The 20,905-nt window shown below is 31.6% G+C and overlaps 1 protein-coding gene across 1 annotated transcript in view; it reads right to left on the bottom strand.

Moving 5' to 3' along the window:
* Nucleotides 1–3,944: 3,944 nt before the first annotated feature.
* LOC148272152 (acyl-CoA Delta-9 desaturase-like) overlaps nucleotides 3,945–20,905 on the bottom strand; it is a 39,070-nt gene continuing 22,109 nt past the window's right edge. Inside the window, exons 4-7 of the mRNA XM_088240454.1 lie at nucleotides 18,972–19,145; nucleotides 16,944–17,129; nucleotides 6,507–6,667; nucleotides 3,945–4,940 (exon numbers count right to left, since the gene is read on the bottom strand). Of these exons, the coding sequence (XP_088096580.1) occupies nucleotides 4,723–4,940; nucleotides 6,507–6,667; nucleotides 16,944–17,129; nucleotides 18,972–19,145 (739 nt within the window). The 3' untranslated portion in view covers nucleotides 3,945–4,722. The remainder of the gene's footprint in view (nucleotides 4,941–6,506; nucleotides 6,668–16,943; nucleotides 17,130–18,971; nucleotides 19,146–20,905) is intronic.

The raw sequence follows: 20,905 nt of genomic DNA, 5'->3' as shown, positions 1-20,905 counted from the left end.
AAAAACATATTTTATTTATTTATTTACTATTTATTTCTTACTTATTTATTTATTATTTATTTATTTATCATGTATTTATTATTAATTTATTATTTATTTATTATTTATTTATTATTAATTTTTTTATATTTATTATTTATTTATTATTTATTTATTATTTATTTATTATTAATTTATTATTTATTTATTATTAATTTATTATTTATTTATTATTTATTTATAATTTATTTATTATTTATTTATTTATTATTTATTTATTATTTATTTATTATTTATTTATTATTTATTTATTATTTATTTATTATTTATTTATGATTTATTTATTATTTATTTATTATTAATTTATTATTTATTTATTATTTATTTATTATTTATTTATTATTTATTTATTATTTATTTATTATTTATTTATAATTTATTTATTATTTATTTATTATTTATTTATTATTTATTTATTATTTATTTATTATTTATTTATTATTTATTTATTATTTATTTATAATTTATTTATAATTTATTTATTATTTATTTATTTATTATTTATTTATAATTTATTTATTATTTATTTATTATTTATTTATTATTTATTTATAATTTATTTATTATTTATTTATTATTTATTTATTATTTATTTATTATTTATTTATTATTTATTTATAATTTATTTATTATTTATTTATTATTTATTTATTATTTATTTATTATTTATTTATTATTTATTTATTATTTATTTATTATTTATTTATTATTTATTTATTATTTATTTATTATTTATTTATTATTTATTTATTATTTATTTATTATTAATTTATTATTTATTTATTATTTATTTATTATTTATTTATTATTTATTTATTATTTATTTATTATTTATTTATTATTTATTTATTACTTATTTATTTATTATTTATTATTTATTTGTTATTTATTTATTTATTGACAGACATTGTCCATTTATAGAGTTTTAATTTTACAACAAAACAATAGTTTTTTTTTAAAGCATTGACAAACATAAGGGGCATCAAGACAAGACCTGGACTATATTTATTTAGTGCTCGTTTAAACCGTTGTAAACTTAAAGCCTCTTATCTACAAAGACGGGGTCATTGGAGAAATGAGGCCAAAGATATGTTTTCAATTTTGTCATCCTAGGATAATTTTTTTTTTTTATTATTATTTATTTTATTGCAACTATAGGCTATACTCGCATAAATGAGGTTTTCTTACAATTAACCTGTCAATGCTGATGGCCAGAATGGAATATCAATAGTACAGTGTGTAATCTGATCACTTAAAGCAGCCAATAATAGGTCATTTCTCTTGTAAAAGCCTAGTTTGGGTTCTATCGGCAAATCTTCAGTAGCAAATAGTTTTTTTCCCCTTGATTAGGGCCTTATACTAAAACATGATAACGTTGGCCTGAGATAAGTTATATGCAGTTACAAATTATAATAAGTAAATAAATCTCCGAGTACTCATTCGCTGTAGCGTAGGTATCTAACTAAGATACAAAACGGCTGCCGATCGAATCTAGTCAAATTCTGGCATTAAAATATTTTATTTAGCGCCATCTGTACACCGAACAAAAAACTACTATGCACACTAAATACAATCATGTCGTTCAACTTTATTGTACTTTTTTCTTTGGATAAAATTTGTATAAATTTAATATAACATTAGTTCTTTTATTTTACAATAGATGTCACTCATGAAAATAATGTAACATACTAAATTTGTATTATCGATTATACTCATAAATTTATTTAACCAAATTTTAACATAAAAAAATACGTACCTTCTGCTCTCATTATTTACCTGGAGCAAAGAGTATCATCTAATGAATTTATCAAAAGCATATTGATAACATTTGATTTTTCAGCAAATCTTTGAAGAAAAATACTGTGTTTTTATAAGGCAAGTAATTTAATTAAGAAACAAGAGAAAGGATACAGCAAATTAATCGGAGTAATGTCATCGAGCGGAGATGACAACGTTGGCTGGGCCATACACCGCGGATACCTCTTGAGAGCCTACTTTACAAGCCGTAGAAAACACTTTTATAGCGCGTATTTTGTATGTAAATACGCGCTATAAAAGCTGTTTTTATGAGAGCGTTTGGAATAAAAGCCCCGGACGTCCGCTGCTGACTGTTCGTCGGCAGTTTATATACAAAACTAGCTCTTTGTGGAAGTTATATGCTCCAATCGGGGACATGGAATGCTGATGATTAAATGTCTAATCTTTCACATTCCCTAATAATAAGTAGTATGACAATACAATATTTGAGTTTGTCCAAATGTTCGTAGACAAAAGACTGGATTTCACCCCCTCGGGAGTCATTAAGATTAACAAATTACAACAGGGATGGAGAATACCTTAAATAAGGGAATTTGGATGTCAAGGCATTTACAATTTTCATTGAATTTTTTTTTTAATTAAACTGTGTTTTTAAACAATATTTTGAGTTTGTCCAAATTTTTGTAGACAAGGACTGGATTCAACTCCCTGGGGAGCTGTTTATATTAATATATTACAACAGAGATGAAGAACATTTAAGAGAAGGTAATATGGAAGTCTAGGCATCTACAGAGCTTATGACCTGTCAATGGCTGGTTTAAGTGGCCACTTTACACACTGTGTAACATTCACCATTCTGCCTATATTTGAACATCCATATTCCTTCAATTCTTTCATCTGTTGATGTTTGTGAAGTTAAAGAGCTGAAACCTTTATTTATGCGGGTGAGATTCATCTAATTGAATTATTTCATCTACATACTAGGCAAAGCCTGAAAATGTTATTTTTTCAATTTCTATACTTCTTCATGGACCAGGTAATTTATCAACAATATTTTGAGTTTGTCCAAATCTTTGTAGACAAGGACTGGATTCAACTCCCTGGGGAGCTGCTTATATTAACATATTACAACATCCTTATATGAAGGTATTCTCCATCCCTATTGTAATTTGTTAATAGTATGACAATAATTATTTCTTAGTCTCTTTTGAAATATCTGTTATTTTTATAATTTCTTGCATGAAGGTAAAATGATCCAAACAACACAGTATTTTTTTATATTTTTTATTATACAATAAGTTTTAACCATTCTTGGTGGTTTTATTAATAATTAAAAACACTTTTGTTTATAAATAGATTTATTTATTTTATAAATTTAAAAAATAATTATAAGTAATTTATTATAGCTATAAATAAGAAACTATGGGGTTTACCACGGTCTCTGAATTTGGACAAAGAAATTTTAGGTTCATAGGTGCCAAAATATTCAATGCATTGCCCGATCATTATACAATCATGACTCGTATCCAATTTAAACATTTACAAATAAATGGTTACTGGATAAATGGTAAACAGAAGTCAGAACATTTGTTGAAATATATTTCATAAAAAAAAGGATATTTAATATTGTAAAATGAATTCACTAGTAGGTAGTCATGTTTTCTTTATTTAGCTCCACACGAAAAAATGTCTTCCTTAAAACAGGTTGTACCTAGTTAGGCAGACTACACTTATCCAGAGATATCTATTACCATAAAAAATGTAGTAGATAAAGATACTGTAATTTTCTTAATAAACTATTATTATTATTATTACTATCATGGATAAATTTAATACTTTTGAGAGTTAAAAAATAAATAAACCTAAATTTAAATAATATCACTTTAATGTGAATAACATATCTGTTATTAATTGTACGCACAATATATTTGCCAAAATATATTTTTCGAAATCTGTCATTATCTTTGCATAGGTTATAAATATTCAGTTTTAATGAAAATCGGTTCGTAAAATACATCAATTAGTAGAGAATCATTTATGAATTTTAACATAAAAGCAAAAGAAAAACTTAGGTATCTGTAATACCAAGATTTTTATAAATATACAAATAATAAATAAGTCTAATTGAGCAAAAAAAGTCATGATTATAAAACAACGTTTTTTATTCAAGATAAAGTATATCTATACAACTTGAATGATCAGTTCTTTACCATCATTTTTAATATAAATTTAACAACGCAATCGCACATAATCTATTTTTTTATTAAAATAATTCTTAAATAAAATCATCTACACCATCATCTACATCTCTATTCTTAGATAAACTAGATGCTATCCCAAAATACAACTTTTGTGAAGTTAAAAAAACATAAATAAATAATTAAACCAATGTTAACATTTTAATTTTACTGTGAATTTTTTGTCCTTTTTTAAAACAGTTAAAATCCAATGCCTGAAATTAAAATGGACTCGTATTTAAAGTTGTTGCAACCGAGAGGGAAAACACCTTTGAGAAGGGAATATGAGAGTCTAGGAATTTACAGGGCTTATGACCTATCATTGGCTGGTTTAAGTGACCACTTTACACACTGTGTGCCTGTTGCAACAAATTTAAATATGAACAACTCCCTAGGTTGAAAATCCAGCCAGTCTGCAAGCATTTGGAACTACTCAAAATATTGTTGGATTCGTATTTTTTTTAAATCTACTAAATCACCAAAATGATGTGTAAAAGAACACTATAAAAAAACCCAAGTATTTTTACTATTTTGTCATGTCAAGAATATGTGTGTGTTTTGTCTACGTTTACGGTCATTATTGTCATGTCAATAAATAAAATTTTGTCATGAATTATCTAAGTATTTCAAAATCACTCGCTCGTTGACCCTGTTGGAGGCCTCTGTTGAGTTTCTGAAGTCTTCTTTTTTATTCCAGCTTCTTGTGAGAGAATTCTACACATCGCCTGTCTTCCTCCGTCATGTCTACGTCATCCCATCCCCAGACGGGGTTCTCTGGATGAGCATGGTCGAAGGGATCTTTCGCCTTCAGTTCTTCCTTGCTGAAGGGATGGGTACCATCTCCTGTCCTCTTCACCCTTTTCTTAATCATCTCCACTGATACAGTTTTCATGTCGTAAGCGAGACCTGAAAGAAGTTGAAATTGAAAATGACAAATTTTCACTCTATATCTCAATTAGATACGTTTATGTTTAATATATATTTTTTTTTTTTAATAGTTCGAAACACTTGTATGAATATGTTTTTAATGCTTGAATAATAATAATCTATAGAAAATTAGAAAAAAATATCGGTACCCAACTTCGATCGACTAACTCACTGCATTATTTTGTTTACAGATATTTGGCATCATTACCAAATGCTGTATTTAAGCAAAGGTGGAAAAATCATTTAATTTTCTAAAATTGACGTCAAATATTTATTGAAATAAATACTAGCAACATGACTTTAAATTCTAATTTGGAAGCTCATGACAATAAACTTTGCCCTGTCTCTTTCGAAAAACACAACCGAACCATCGGATTCCAAATTGGCTCAGCAGTAGGCAGTAAAATTCTCCATAGTACGATTGAAGGCAGAAAGCAGGCAGTCAACAATTTTAAAAAAAAAAAGATTTTGGTGTTATCGGGTGCAGAAAGGTCAATTCTATGTTCTGTTTAAAACAGCCAGACAGCTTTCACACAAAAAAAACTGTAATAATCACCTTCTGAAAGTAGTGTCGATCACAGAACTGGTAATTCTCAATTTGCAGAAAACACCCTTAGCACTAGGAAAATCTAACGGTACTTTGAAAATCATTAAAGCTGGTCAAATACATAATAAGATACTCGTTTGTATAATAGAAAAACTAATGTATTTATTTTTTATCTTTTGTCAGAGTCAAAAACATTCCAACTGTTGTGTAGACTTTATTATTCACTATTTTTACAAAGGTGCTATTATCTCAGTTTCATATTTATTTATTTATTCATTTTTCTATAACTGGCTGCTTTGCTGGCGGCAGACTACACGCATTATATTTATCACAAACGGTGTATCGTTGAATTCTAGAACGCGGCAAAACTTATTAGTCTTATTTTTGACATTCAAATTAAAGAGTGCCGATAAACTGGGTAGCCCGTGAATTGTATTGATTCCTAAAACTATCAAACCATTTGAGCACTTAACTTAAATCTTTTTAATTCTGCATAATATGTATATTGTTTTACACATTTGTATTATTATTTCTGGCGTCACTGTGACAGACACAGACGCCAAGATCTATTAAGATGGTTTCCCGTAAATTAATTTTCGCCCTCCAGCCATGAGTTCTTTGAAGTGCTGGACTACTGAGTGGAATAAATCAAACTAATTCGACGCATTTTATGTTTGTTTGGTGTTAAGAAACAAGCTGGCAATATGTTGTATAAAATAATTTAATAGCTTATAGACGTCTTATAGACGGCTAACTTTCTCTAATTTTTCTATATTCATTATTTTTTTTGCTATACCAAAAAGTTTACTTCGGTTCTTTTTTTTAGTTGCTATTGTTAGCGTTGCCGCAATCAGTATCATTCTTTAAAAAATGGATGGAAACAAATGGTTGCAAGAATTGTTTTCTTGAGGGAACAATTTTACACTAGCTGTTGGTTATCAGCATTATGTAAAAGGGTTCGTTTTCAAGGAAGGCATTTGTTTTATTCATTTGGTTACCTAATTTGGCACACAGATCAAGGAATCCAGTAGTCAGGTTTGAGCTGTAGTTTCCAAGTTCAGCCGCCTTGTAGTCCCAAGGGAAGACGTGGTGATAGTTGTGCCATCCTTCTCCCAAAGCAGACACCCCAACGAAGACATTATCAGTAGCTCCGACGTTCCTGAAAAGATGAAAAACACACATGAATAAAAATCTCCATGTCAAATATGAAAACCACAAATTAAACTTTGAACAGACAATTTAACCGACATTACTGCTTTATTAATGATAACATTAATTTATATTTTTAAATTACAATTTAGTGATGACCGACCGAAGTTTCTGTTTCAGCCAGTTACGGCCAGTAAAACGGGTTTCCGATTCGGACAAAAGTTGGCCAAAACCTGTGGTTGGGATATGTTCGGCTGTACTCGGGTGCATCTTATGGCTTATGACTCGGCCGCGTAACCTTTAGTTTGTTTCGACTTTCGGCCACGGAGTCTTATAAATGATGTGTATAACATAACAACGATCTAAAAAGTATTAAAAATAAACATATTTACTCATTAAATTTATGCATTTTATTTCATTGTGTATTTTACTTAACGCTTATTTAAATGAACTCGTAATATTTAACAATGAAAACGCCTAGTTTTGGGCGTTTTAAAGTGACTTTTAAGTTATTTGTTGCAACAGAGAGGGAAAACATTTTCGAGAAGAGAATAAGAATGCTAATGAATTTACAGGGCTTATGACCTGCCATTGGCTGGTTTAAGTGGCCATTTTATACACTGTGTAATATTCACTATTCTGCTTCTGTTTATACATCCACATTTTCTTCACAAAACTGCTCCCCATGTTTAAATATCCACATTTTCTTCGAAAACGCCACAAAAGTCAACACATGGAAGAGTTGAGGAAACGTGGACGTTCAAACATAAGTAGAATGGTGAATGTTACACAGTGTGTAAAGTGGCCACATAAACCAGCCAATGACAGGTCATAAGCCCTAAACATTCAAATTCTCTTCTCAAAAATATTTTTCATCTCAGATGCAACAAATTTTGATCTTAACCATCTAGAGGGGAAATCCAGCCTGTCTACAAATATTTGAACATACTCATAACATTGTTGACTTTTTATATATTTAAATAAGTTTCGAGTTCAATTTCCACCGAAACAAGAACCGAATCCCAATTCGATTTCGGGTTTAACTGAAAATTTTGATCAGGTCGGTCATTACAATTTAATTTATAGTATAAGTTAGTAGTAGATAATTTTGGATATTTATTTTCTTTCTGATGGAATCTAAAATATTTTTGTAAATTTTGGCTTAACACGGAATATGAGCGAAAAAGCTGGGATACACCCTACAAAATGTAATTAATAATCATGCTTCATTTTGAAAACATTACAGATGCGTACATCGTAAAACGCAAAAGGTTTTTACATAGAAATTAGATTTTTTAGAAATGTCGTAAGTACGAGTCGACATAAGCTGAGGCAACGCATACTGGATATTACTGCAATTTAAAAAGCCTGTTATTAGCAAAACGAAGCCGTTTACAAGTTTGAGGTAATCAAGAGAAAAATAAAGTATCTACTCGTAAAATGAAGTCAAGTTGACAGTATCGTGGTCGTCAGTGTGGAGGTCAAACGATGACACTCACACACTACCTGTATATGTATATTATTCCTAAATGCGATCTGTCATTGACACGTCACAGTTAGGGAGTGTGATACCGGTAAAATCTGTCACCGGTGAATTCCGGTATTACAAATTGGTTTTACTCAAATCGCTATGATCGTGGAACAACGACGCATGTGATTTTTTTCAACTTAACATGAGAGCGGCTTAATTTTTGTTTAAATACATTTTATGTCACAACTTGACAAGTACAAATGAACGTAGTTATGCAGAAAGCAGCCAGCTATAGAAAAGTGAAACTGAGATAATAGCACTTTTGTGAAAAGACTGAATAATCCAGTCAACACAACATTTGGAATGTTTTTGACTTTAACAAATGATAAACAATGAAAACATTAGTTTTTTTATATGACAAACAAGAATTTTATTATGTATTTGACCACTTCCAATGATTTTTGAAGAACCGGAAGATTTTTCAAATGGGTGTTTTTAGAAAATTAAAGGTTGTCGTTTTTGTAACCGACACCATTTTCAGAAGGTGATTAATACAGTTTTTTGTATGAAAGCGGTCTGGCTGTTTTTAGCAGAACATAGAATTGACCTTACTGCACCTGATAACATTAATATATATTTTTTTCAAATTTGTGGACTGGCTGCTTTCTGCATAGCTACGTTCAAATGTCGCTTTTTGCTGTGCTGCCTATGGGCGCCATACTCTACCGATACCACACCATACACATCAGGGGCGAATCGTCAAATTAAGCGATTATGCACAGCTTACCATTATATTTGACTTTAAATTATAATAATTTATAGTAACCATGTTTATGGGAAAATATATAAAGTAATTGTAATTGCTATGAAGTGCGCCCAGCGCCAGCACCCAGTCCATTCTCACTGAACGATAAAACTAGCCGATTACCTCAGCTTATTCTTCCATACAAAAAAGTACGCTGTATTTTTCGTCTTTAACCCAAGTCGGCTTTTTTAGTACTAAAACAAACTTGCAGATTACAAATATTTTTAGAAGATTCTCTATTTGGAAGCTAGTATTTCGAACATTATTTCCGAAGGACTATTTTTCTTTGATGGGATACCGTTGACATATTATGTATCACATAGGACAGGTGGCGTTCGCAGTGGCCGTTTTAGGCATTATTCATTTTAAAAGAAATCGGCCAGTGCTCAAGTCTTGACAGTACTGTCAATGACAGATCATAATGAAAATATCTGTTGAATGTCATTGTGGTATGTGTTAATAAACTTTTGTACAAGTTTAGTATTCTAATAAAATAGTGTTGATAAAAGCTACGTATATCGCGTGGTTAGTAATAATTGTTATTTTAGTTGATTTTCACAGAACCACAGAAAAAGTAGTAATTTATAATAACATTACTTACATGTTATGTAAGTACTTATATGTAGTACAAATTAATGAACATTTTTAATAGATTACCAATAAAATAAATCACGGCTCGCCACTGATACACATAAACATAAACCTTCATCTTTCTTAGTACGGGGCTACCTACATAGATAGATGCGACAAAAACCATCTTTGGAAAATATACACAATGCATTGTACTGTACAATAAGGGGTAAAAAATAAGTATTTTTTCTAATGTACGACAAGCGTCGTGGTGCAATTGGTTAGACGGCTCGCTGTGAAACTGGCGTCGCCGGTTCGATTCCCGCCACTTGCAAGAAGAAAATCCAATAAAGATTTTTTCCTCAATTGGTCTGGGTATTGTAGTATATTTTTCATTACCTCTTCTATATCTCCCCTATCCCATCTGCTGACAAGCCTCAAAATAGAGGCTGAGCAGGTTATTCCTTTAAAAAAAAGTATTCATTATATATTATTTTGTGCTTTGTAAATGTTTTTTTTTCAGCCTCGTGGTGTAATGGTCAGCGCATTTGCCTAACATGCAAGGGTTTGACTCCCGACATGGTTGATGTAAAATATAATTTAAAGGGGTGTTTTTACACAAGAATATTTCATAGTCCCTAGACTGGTATCTGAAGCGTAAGACTGATCACCTTACCTTCATGTTACAAAAATGATCAAGATACACTACGATTAGTGTACCAATGCTGTGGCCCTATGCACCATTAGGTGCGGAACGGTAATTATGATATTTTTATTATTCTGTCATTTAATACTTGTGTTAGTTTATTTAATATGTATATTATTTTTTCCAAACCAAATAATAAAACCATTATGTAATATTTTTAAGACCACAACTAAAAATAGTCAATGTGGCATTTATAACACATACGTCATTGTTCTACGATCACGACGAAATGTGCATATTTATAAACGACCAATTGTGCCATTAATATTTTGATTATGTCCAAATGTTTCTAGAAAGGCTGGATTTCCGTCCCTAATGAGTCATTAAGATTTTAAATAATTGCAACAGAGTGTGAAAATATTTTTGAGAATAGAATATGAAAGTCAAAGCATTTACATGACTTATTGCTGGTTTAACTGGCCATATTTCACACAGTGTAGTATTCATCATTTTTCCTATGTTTATACACCCACATTTCCTAAACTCTTCCATTTTTGTTGATGTGCTGAATTATTTCACCTAATAGGCAATGCAACACCTTAAAATACTTTTTATACCTCTTTCTATACCAATTGGTTTATTTTAAGTATGTCCATATGTTTTTTTTATTTTTATTTTTCTTTTATTTAGGAAACATACAGTACCGTTACATAGTTTTATATTTTACACAGTTAGACTTAACTCTAATGGACCAGTGAATTTTTCATATACTAAAGTAATTATATGTAAGGTTATTAATTAAAGTACAAAAAAGAGAAAAAAAAAACGTAAATAGAAGTTGTTTAAAAATTAAAATTAATGTAAAAAAATAAATAAAGAATGTAAAACATGCTCAGATGTAAAAATAAAATAAAATAATATCAACAATTTTTTTTAAAAGAAAAAACATAAATAAAAACAAACATATTTTAAGGGATTCAAGAAACGATGCGAAGAATCTTTAAAGCATCTTTAAATGAGAAAATAAATTGAATTCAATTTATCATCTCCAAAATTGTGGACAAATTCAATGTGTGGACAAGAGTGTATTGCACCCCTATGAAATTATTGAGATTAAAAATTTTAGACTTGAGCAATACCTACTATGACAAAAATTATCTGCATGGTTAAAATTTCCCGTATTTTTATTTTGGAACCATTTTTTTTTCTTATGAATAACCGGTTTACCGAAAGGGCCAGTTGTTCAGACCCTAGCTGCAGTCAAGCTTTAATTCAGCCATTATGGAAAATTACTGACACGAAAGATTTCATGGTGATATTTTGTCACAGACGAGTATCAAGGTTTAATACTTCTTTTAAGTTATTGCCTTTTTAAATTATGTGTATTACATGATTGTTTTATTGAACAGTAAAGGTTCAAATTTAAGAAGTGAATATTTGTTTACAAGTCAGTTTTACATTACAATATTACATCGTTCGTTCAGTGGCACCTGAAGCGTAAGACTTATTACCTTACCTTACCAAAAATGATCAAGGAACTCTAAATCGCGAATCGAACCCGGGATTTCAAGCATGGTAGGCGAACACGCCAGCCACTACTCTACGAGGTGGACTTATCTCTACATTTTTATTTTTGCACCATAACAGTAAAAGTGAAGTGATGTTTCGGAAAAAACTAAAAACCCACTTGTTCTCTAAATCATTTGAATAAATCCGTAGCATGAGACAACAAAATAAATTATTTTAATTAAATTACAAATTTAAAAGCTTCAATTAAATTAATTTAACAATAAAATCACTATGTAAAGCTCCCTTGAGGTATTTTATTACGAAAATGGCGCTATATAAGTTATCCATAATAATAATAATAATAACAGGCCAGAAGGCCCAATTACAGTGGTAAATTACAGCACAGAGCACCCAGGCTTGAGAAAGATCACATTCAATATTTGTGTTCTCACCGAGAATCGAACCCAGAACCTTCCATGCGTGATTCAAGCGTCTTCACCGCTATACCACGGAGGCCGCCTTACTTGATACCCTTATTCAGGACTTTAACCTGAAATCAGCTATCGAGTCACAAAACTGGTCCAATTCGCACCGACACAGAAAATTAATAACGTTAATCTAATTATTGTTATTTCAGTACTCGCAAGTCATTTTTTCCATCATTTAATAACGTTTTTTTAATGTCAAAAATATATTTGAAATAATAAATAAGTAAACACATTTTTAAAAAGGGGATTTACAAAATAATCAACACAGAATTTTCAAAATTATAGAACGGTTTATTTTCGCAAAGATGACATAATTCATCTGACTGAATTATTTCACATACTAGGCAACGCGATTAGGCAACGCAACAAATGACAGGTCATAAGCCCTGTAAATGCCTAGACTTCCATATTCCCTTATTTAAGGTATTCTCCATCCCTGTTGTAATTTGTTGTTTTATTTTGGGGGTGCTCATTTGAAAACCGCTCCGGGTGCGAGCGCACGCTACGCCCGCGCCGCCACTGGGTACATGTACCTGAAAAGGACGTCGATCTCTAGAAAAATATTTGGTTTATTACCTTTATCTCAAAAAAGATGTGGAAAATAATTATTTTGTAGAAGACGTCTCAGCCGAGGTGAAGAAATCTTTGGGGAATGTGAAGATCTAGGCGTTTACAAGACTTGTGATCAGTCATTGGTGGTTGAAGCGATCACTTTCAACACTATCATATTAACATCTACACAATTTTCAGAAATTGTATTTATCTTTTCAATGCAGATGTGCTCTTAAATTATCTGACAGTTTCTCACAGGCGACATCTGTTGACTTTTTGGTGAAGTTTTCATTTATTTTACTACTAAGCCATCTTCATTATTTATGCGATCGACCGTTTTTTCAACGAACGGCCTAGCCATTCAGTTGGTGCTGGCATTTAATAAACAGCCTAGCCGCTCAGTTGAATGGCAGATATAATAACTATTGGAGACGACTGATATACCAAATGCAGTGTGTCTAAATTTTCTATTAGGTCATCATACGATAAATTAATGATATCTGCTATCATAATTAACTTGTGTTCAGAATACCAAAAAATCTTTAAAAACGTAAACATTTGATAATTTCTGCTGAAAAAAATTGTACGTAAGAATGAAATAATTTCATGTAACGAAATAAGTAAAAACAAGAGACATAAAAATGCAAACGCGATAGGGAAATATGTTATTTTTTAAATTCTATAAAACACCGGCGAGTACAAAAAATATATTTTTGTTCTCTTTACTAAGTAGCATAAAAAATATTTTTTAATTTATAATTTTCAATTCCCGCGAAAACTGTTCATTGCATTGCACGCCCTTTATACGTCGCGATTCGGTTAAATTTTTAACTATGTTTGTGACCATTTAAATATTAATAGAACATCGCCACGAATCTCAATTTCTTCACAATATCCATCTTGATTTTAAAAACTCAATTATTTTTTCCTAAATCCAGTTCACATGTTTTTATTGGTATTCGGAGTATGTGATATTTCCCAATTGAATCATGTATGCACTTATGCCACTTATGGGAGAATTTTTAAACTTGAATGAAAAAATAATCCGGTTAAATTACTTTAATTTTCGTGTAAAACGTCAATGTGATCTTGAACATGCATTTACGAAGCCGCTGTTTTTTTTCCTTTTTAGTGTCAATGGTTGTTTGTCTCTGTCTTCTGAAATTTTGACTAATCGTAACCTTGTTCCGAATGCATTACCTACCTCTCACTAGCGTTTATCTTTATAACTTTATTGCAATATGACTTAAACCGACTTCAAATTTAGTACTTGTTAACTGCAGTTTTGACACCGTGCAAAGTCTAGAAAAGTGTGGCAGAAAAAATGTCAGGTGTAAAAAACGGCACTTTTGAAAGCATATTTATTTATCTTTTAGAATATGCATCCATGATCTGGTCTCCCTTCTATGTAGGCCGGATAAATCATATCGAATCAATGCATCATCGTTTGCTAAGAAAAGTAGCATGGATGGCTGGCCTCGAGAGGGGAGACTACACTTACGGAGAAATGGAGTCAATTTTGAAAATCTCAAGTCTACAAAAACGTAGAAATAACATTGACTCCATATTTATGATTAATTTGCTGAATGGCTTAATTGATGTACCATCGTTACTGGAACAAGTGGCATTCAATGTTCCGATCCGCCGGTTGCGAAATAATAATGTGCTGTTCCTCGATCAACACAGCACAAACTATGGCTTGCATGCACCAATGTCCCGATTGTGTCGTATTGTAAACTCGAGACAAGATCTAGACTTTTTTGGTGTAAGTCTTTATAGATTTAAAAATTCACTAAGATAGACCGGATCTTGCCTTGAGGGAGTAATTTTTTTTTTCATCACAATTATTACCAACCACTCGATAAACGTAGCTTTATCCTACATTATTAGAATACAATACTTGTACAAAAGTTTATTAACAAATACTGGTTACGCGTGAATGTTTACTGCCATTTATATGTTTTGGTTGTCGGTTTTTCCTTGAAAAGTAGGAACCTGAGCAGCCTGGCAATACCTACCGCATTGCAACGATTCACAAATTCCATATTCAAATAAAACTGACATCTGTATTTTTTTCAAACAAATGAATATTTCTTCTATGATCCGCACTATAAACTAACAACGAAAAAGAATATTCCTACCGCTAGCATATAAAGTTACCGCTAAAAGTGTCAATAGCATTATTATCATCACCACAACCAATATCGAATCCTGAACACCAAGCAGAATAAGAAAGAACTCAACATCCGCATCATTCCCGCATATAATATCTGGTGGAGGGAGGGGGAACACTTCAACACAGGTGAGTCGATTTCCATTATATATTAAGTGGCAGTAAACGTCCTTAGTAAAGTGTGTGTTGGCTGACCTTGTTGGACCATCTTGGATCAGTTCATGCGCTCTCTAAGCTATCGATGAAATAACTTTTGCGCCTCTCTCTCGCGTCACCAAATACTACAATTACATTCAACCAATATGTCCATCAACAACACTGAGCACTAGCCGATTCCTTTTAAAATGAATAATGCCAAAATCGGCCCCTGTGAACTCCACATATCCTATGTGATACATAATATGTCAATGGTATCGTATAAATCAAAACTAGTATTTCTTAAATAATGATAGAAATACTAGTTTCCAAATCGAGAATCTTAAAATAATATTTGTAATCTGCAAGCTTGTTTTAATACTAAAAAAGCTGACTTGATTTTAAGATGTATAGCGTACTTATTTGTATGGAAGAATAAGCGGAGGTAATTGGCTAGTTTCATCATTCACCCAGCAAAAGACGCTTCCTTTGCTAAAATTTCCGGCATATTTTGTTTATTACGAACGGCAGCTAACTTCGTGTAATTTTGGGGGTTCGTATTGATCGTAAATCCCAAGCTTAGAGTAATAACACGTCACTGGCTAACAGAGTCGCCCATACGGAGGAAAACTATTATATGATGAATTGAAGTTAGCCATAGATTACAGCATGACAATGAAACGTAGATACTCGAGAATTGAAAGTGCAAACCGAAACCATCCGTTACATGTTTGTTGTAATCTAAAAACAAAACCAAAATTTTTGATAGCTTTTGTTCTATGCAATGAGGTAAGTGGCTTCTCTAGTAAATTATTACTCTGAGATGCCAAGGTATTTTAAAAATATGGTTTAGATCATTTTACATAAAAAATATAGAAACAATATTGATTCGTGCATTACATTTTTTTTAAAGTAAAATTGTTTGAAATATTTTTGGGTCTTTGTTATAACAAAGGTTATCCCTTTTTTAAGAAGTTCAGTAAAAATGTGTTATCCCACTTTTCTGTTATATTTTTATGCTAAATAAATGTAAAAATTTCATTATCTTTTTTTGTTCCAATGAGTACTTTTTATACATAACACTCAATAGAGAGGCTAAATTATTAATCGTATTTTTGAAAAATGTGCCTAATGTAAAACATCAATTTTATCGGTTTCAAGTTGGCGTGGCTTAAAACACTGTTTGCATAATTAAACACTTCTAGTAAAGGACTGTTACTTCAATATTTTATCACAAAGTACGTGCTTTAAATATTAATTTTAAAATAATTATTGTCATTTAACACTTAACCGCATCCTGTGGTGCAATGGGCACTGCGATGTAAAATCAAATTCAGCGTATCTCGATCACCTGTTACAGGATGTAAAGGTTATCAGTCTTGTGTTTCAGATTCAGATCTTTGTGTTGTCCAGGGACAGTGAAATATTCAAAATTTCAAATTAATACCGAGAATAATGATGTTAGCGAGGTTTGAGCCTCGGACCTTTGGTTCATGAGTCTGTGACACCACCCACGGGACCATATGGCAATCATGAAGTTTCGCATTATATTAAATAAATTGTCTATGTTTTATGAATTTATGTATGTGTATGCACATGGGTGTATGTACATGTTTATGTATGTATGTATGTGTATATATGTGTTTATGTATATATGTGTATATATATATGTATATGTGTGTATGTGTGTGTGTATATGTATCAAAATGTGTATACGAGTTGGTTTATATTTTATTAGTCTGTGCTTTCTATTAACTTGTAAGCCATTATCATGTATTAAAATGTAATTGTCTAGCTTGGAACGGGGTATGTACCTTTGTAAGCTGGGTAAAGTGAACATAAAATTGTATTTGTGATTAAATGTACAAATGAATAAATAAATAAATATCAATATGTTATACATTAGATAGATAAATAAAATAATTAGTTGAACTAACTTGTCGTAAGGGCGGTTGCCCCAGATGTGAGCCGCGCTGTTCACCAGCCAAGTGAAGTTGAGGGAGACGGTGAACCTCCAGACGCTGGCCACATACCAGGATACCCATACAGTCTCTCCCCACAGGACGATCGGAATCCAGGTAGGCACGACAAAACAAAGTAGGGGCATCAGCACCAAGTACGTCCTGCAAGATAAAAAAATGCTTAAACATTTTAGTAATATTGAGATATTGTATATATTAATTGATAAAGCGTTATGATCAATAGTTTTTCTTGTAGAAGCTCGTCGAGGATTTGCAGATAAAGAACCTCGTGAGAATATTGTCATAAGGTGTTTACAGGGATTCTTAACTGTCATCGGATACGTTTAAGTCATCACTCCATACCAATAATGTTTTTTTATATTTTGTTTCTGTATTAATTATATAATATTCTTTTTCTATATTAACTAATATCTAGTACTTTATAAGTTCTTCAAAGGCGTGAAACAGGTCTGTGTAATGTCACCATGGTTGTTTAATCTATACTTGGACAACGAAAGAGATAGAATGTATGGGTATTGGAGCAAAAATTGATAATTTTTCAGTAAGCTGCTTTTTGTATGTTGATGATGCAGTTCTGTTAGCAAGCAGCAAGGATGATTTGCAACAAATATTCTCTAGGATGTATGATATATGCCTGGAGAGCGAATTAGCGATAAACGAAAGTAAGTTAAAAGTGATGGTATGTGAAAGGGGGAGTGAGGTTACTGACTGCATAATAAATGTAAACAACGAATGTCTTGAACAAGTAGAAAAATTCGTGTATCTGGGAAGCATATTTTCAAGAGATGGAAGACTAGAAAAAGATGTTGAAAGGAGAGTGAATGCGAGCAACAAAATGAACGGAGCACTTACTGTAGTAATTTCTAATAAAAATATGTCAATCGAAGCTAAACTGGCAGTGCACAACGGAGGTTTAGTCCCAACACTTATGTATGTAAGTGAAACATGGAACTGGCAGAGGAAGGATGAAAGCCGAGTGAACGTGGTTGAAATGCGATCTCTTAGACGAATGTGTGGGAAATCAATGTATGACAGGGTTGCGAATGATAAAATCAGGCGAGAGTGTAAATCTGAGTCAAGTATAATTGATGAGATAAAGAAAGGGTCTCTGAGATGGTTTGATCACGTAGAACAAATGGACGACGAAAAAATGGTAAGCATATATGGCGAAAATGAACGATAACGGGAGACGAAGACGACCAAGGCAGACGTGGCATGATCAGACAAACCAAAATCTTAAGTCTGGTCCATTTTTGTAAAAAATCACCTTAAGGGCGCTTTACAATTGTATACCTAAACTAACATTCTAACTAAACTAAAGTGATATATTATACAATGTTTGATTATGTCCAAATGCTTGCAGACTGGCTGGATTTCCTCCCTAGGGAGTTGTTCATATTTAAATTTATTTCAACAGAGAGGGAAAACATTTTTGAGAAGGGAATATGGAAGTATAGGCATTTACAGAGCTTATGATCTGTCATTGGCTGGTTTAAGTGGCCACTTTACACACTGTGTAACATTCACCATTCTGCCGTGTGATCACTTGTGATCACAAAAGTCAACAGATGGAAGAGTTTAGGAAATGTGGATGTTCAAACATGGGCAGAATGGTGAATGTTACACAGTGTGTAAAGTGGCCACTTAAACCAGCCAATGACAAGTCATAAGCCCTGTAAATGCCTAGACTTCCATATACCCTTCTCAAAAATGTTTTCCCTCTCTGTTGAAATACATTTGATATATTATATTTCCAGATTTAAAATTGAGGGTATGATAGTCTAAAGAAGTGGGATTTTAGTTGGAATCTGAACTGACTGGGACGGGACTGTCGATGATTCGTAAGTTTAAAGGCAATTGGTTCTAAATATTGGATGCCAACCATTTTGATCATTTAATGTCCATCGTATTTGCCTACCTTCAAGAGGTCTCGGGTTAAATACAATATATTAATGCCATCATATTTAAGGATAAATTGTTTACTTCTTTTGAAACATGACCACGGGATCTTTCTCCAGGTCGCTCATGTCAACTCCGGCTCCCTTTACGAAGACATCATTGTGTTTTCTCAGCATCAGCCAACCAATGTGGGAGAAGAAGAACCCTCTCTTGGCGTTATGGGGATCAGCGTCGGTCTCTGAGAACTTGTGGTGCACCCTGGAACAATAATAATCAAAATTCAATACCAAAAAATACATTTTACACAACACCAAACTTTTTGAAGATGTGATTTATTTATTAACAATGGAAGCGAGTTGCACACAAAAGTAAACGTGAAACAAGTTTCACTGGCCAAGTTTTATATTTTTTACTAAGAATCTGTTTTGATTTTGTCCAAATTTGTTTAGTTCTACATTTGCTTATAGTAATAAAAATACGCATTTAGTTTTATTCTTCTTTTATTCATATTTTTTACCAGTGACCGGGTTTCGTTGTGACCAATATCTTCAGACCGATGCGATGGGAGACTAAACAAACTTTTATGTTATATACAAGTGCAAGCATGGATTATCAATCATATAATTGTTAATACTTCATACTTAAATTCTTATATATATATTATATAAAATGATTTTTTTTAGTCTTTCACCGGTTTGACGATGTTGGTCACGACGAAACCTGGTCACTGGCAAAAATTACAAATGAAAGTGGAATGAAACTATGTACGTACATATTTTTGTTATTATAATTAAAATGCGATTCCACCAAGCAATGTCATACAGTCTTTTCATTTCAATATCTAATACGTACATATTATTGAGATTTTTTTTTATTAATATTTTTTATTGATTTCTAATTGCCAATAATCTGAATCTTTACAAAAATGCATGCAAAAAAAAATCACTTTTTTAACGGTCGTGTGGTAGTGAAATTCTCGGGATTCGCTGTCTGACTTTAATTCATGGAAACGTATTCCCGTATTTTCTCTCGGGTTTATGGAACTAGAGCGATAAGTTTTCACACACTATAGATATCTACCATTGGTGAGTCTTTACGTTTTTTTTTATTTCATAAATTGTATTTTTTTTAAACTAGAACCGTCCAAAAACTCAAAGCGCCACGTTTTATTTACCATCTTCGGACGTACGGCATACAAAACTAATTTTGAAGAAAGCATAATCTGCTGACACAGAAAAAAGTATATTCAAACACCTATTGAGCAAACCGCTCTCCTTTCGCATATTTGTTAATATTTTTATTTATTCCTATAGAAATACATATAACAAAAAATAAATAATAATAATTAACCTCAATATCAAATACATAGATGGCGCTCCAAACGCGCTAGCGAAAGCTTTCCTTGTTTCATGACATATATACAAAAACCAAAAATGTCACCGATATGGATATTCGCTAATAAGCGGAATAGGGAATGTTGTAGAATTCTACATAAAAGTGGCCACTTGAACCCAACCTATGACAGCTCATAAGCCCTGTAAACGCTCGAATATCCATAATCTTGAAACAAAAATTCTACCCATCTCTGTAGTGATATAAATAATAAATAATAACGTATCACTAACTCCATAAGACCAACAGCCCTGTGTTGAGTTAGGATACAACATAATAGAAAGTGGAAGCGCGCATATTATTCAAGAATACTTTATTTAAAAAATATTTCATTAACACAATACTTTAATTAAATCACGCTTAATAGTACTATATATAAATTAATGCAATGTCTCGCAGCAGTTTCCTACAATGGTTTCTTTCCTTAGACAAAATATAAACTTGTACTGAAAATGGCTTGCATATCCTTAACTAATTGCCTCAGTGTATCCAGCTCATTCGTAAATTCGTCGCCAGATGAGAATGCCTAGACTAACATAGTGATCACAGTGCAAAAGATGTGTTAGCGTGGGCATTCTTATCTGGCGATTACTTTATAATCGAGAATTGGGATATTCGTAAAATAT

Source organism: Micrasema longulum, unplaced genomic scaffold (assembly GCF_059751315.1).
Source record: "Micrasema longulum isolate JH-2025_06_02 unplaced genomic scaffold, ASM5975131v1 h1tg002458l, whole genome shotgun sequence".
NCBI lineage: Eukaryota > Metazoa > Arthropoda > Insecta > Trichoptera > Brachycentridae > Micrasema > Micrasema longulum.
Note: the sequence above shows the minus strand (reverse complement) of the source record. Positions and strands in the feature narration are given on the sequence as shown.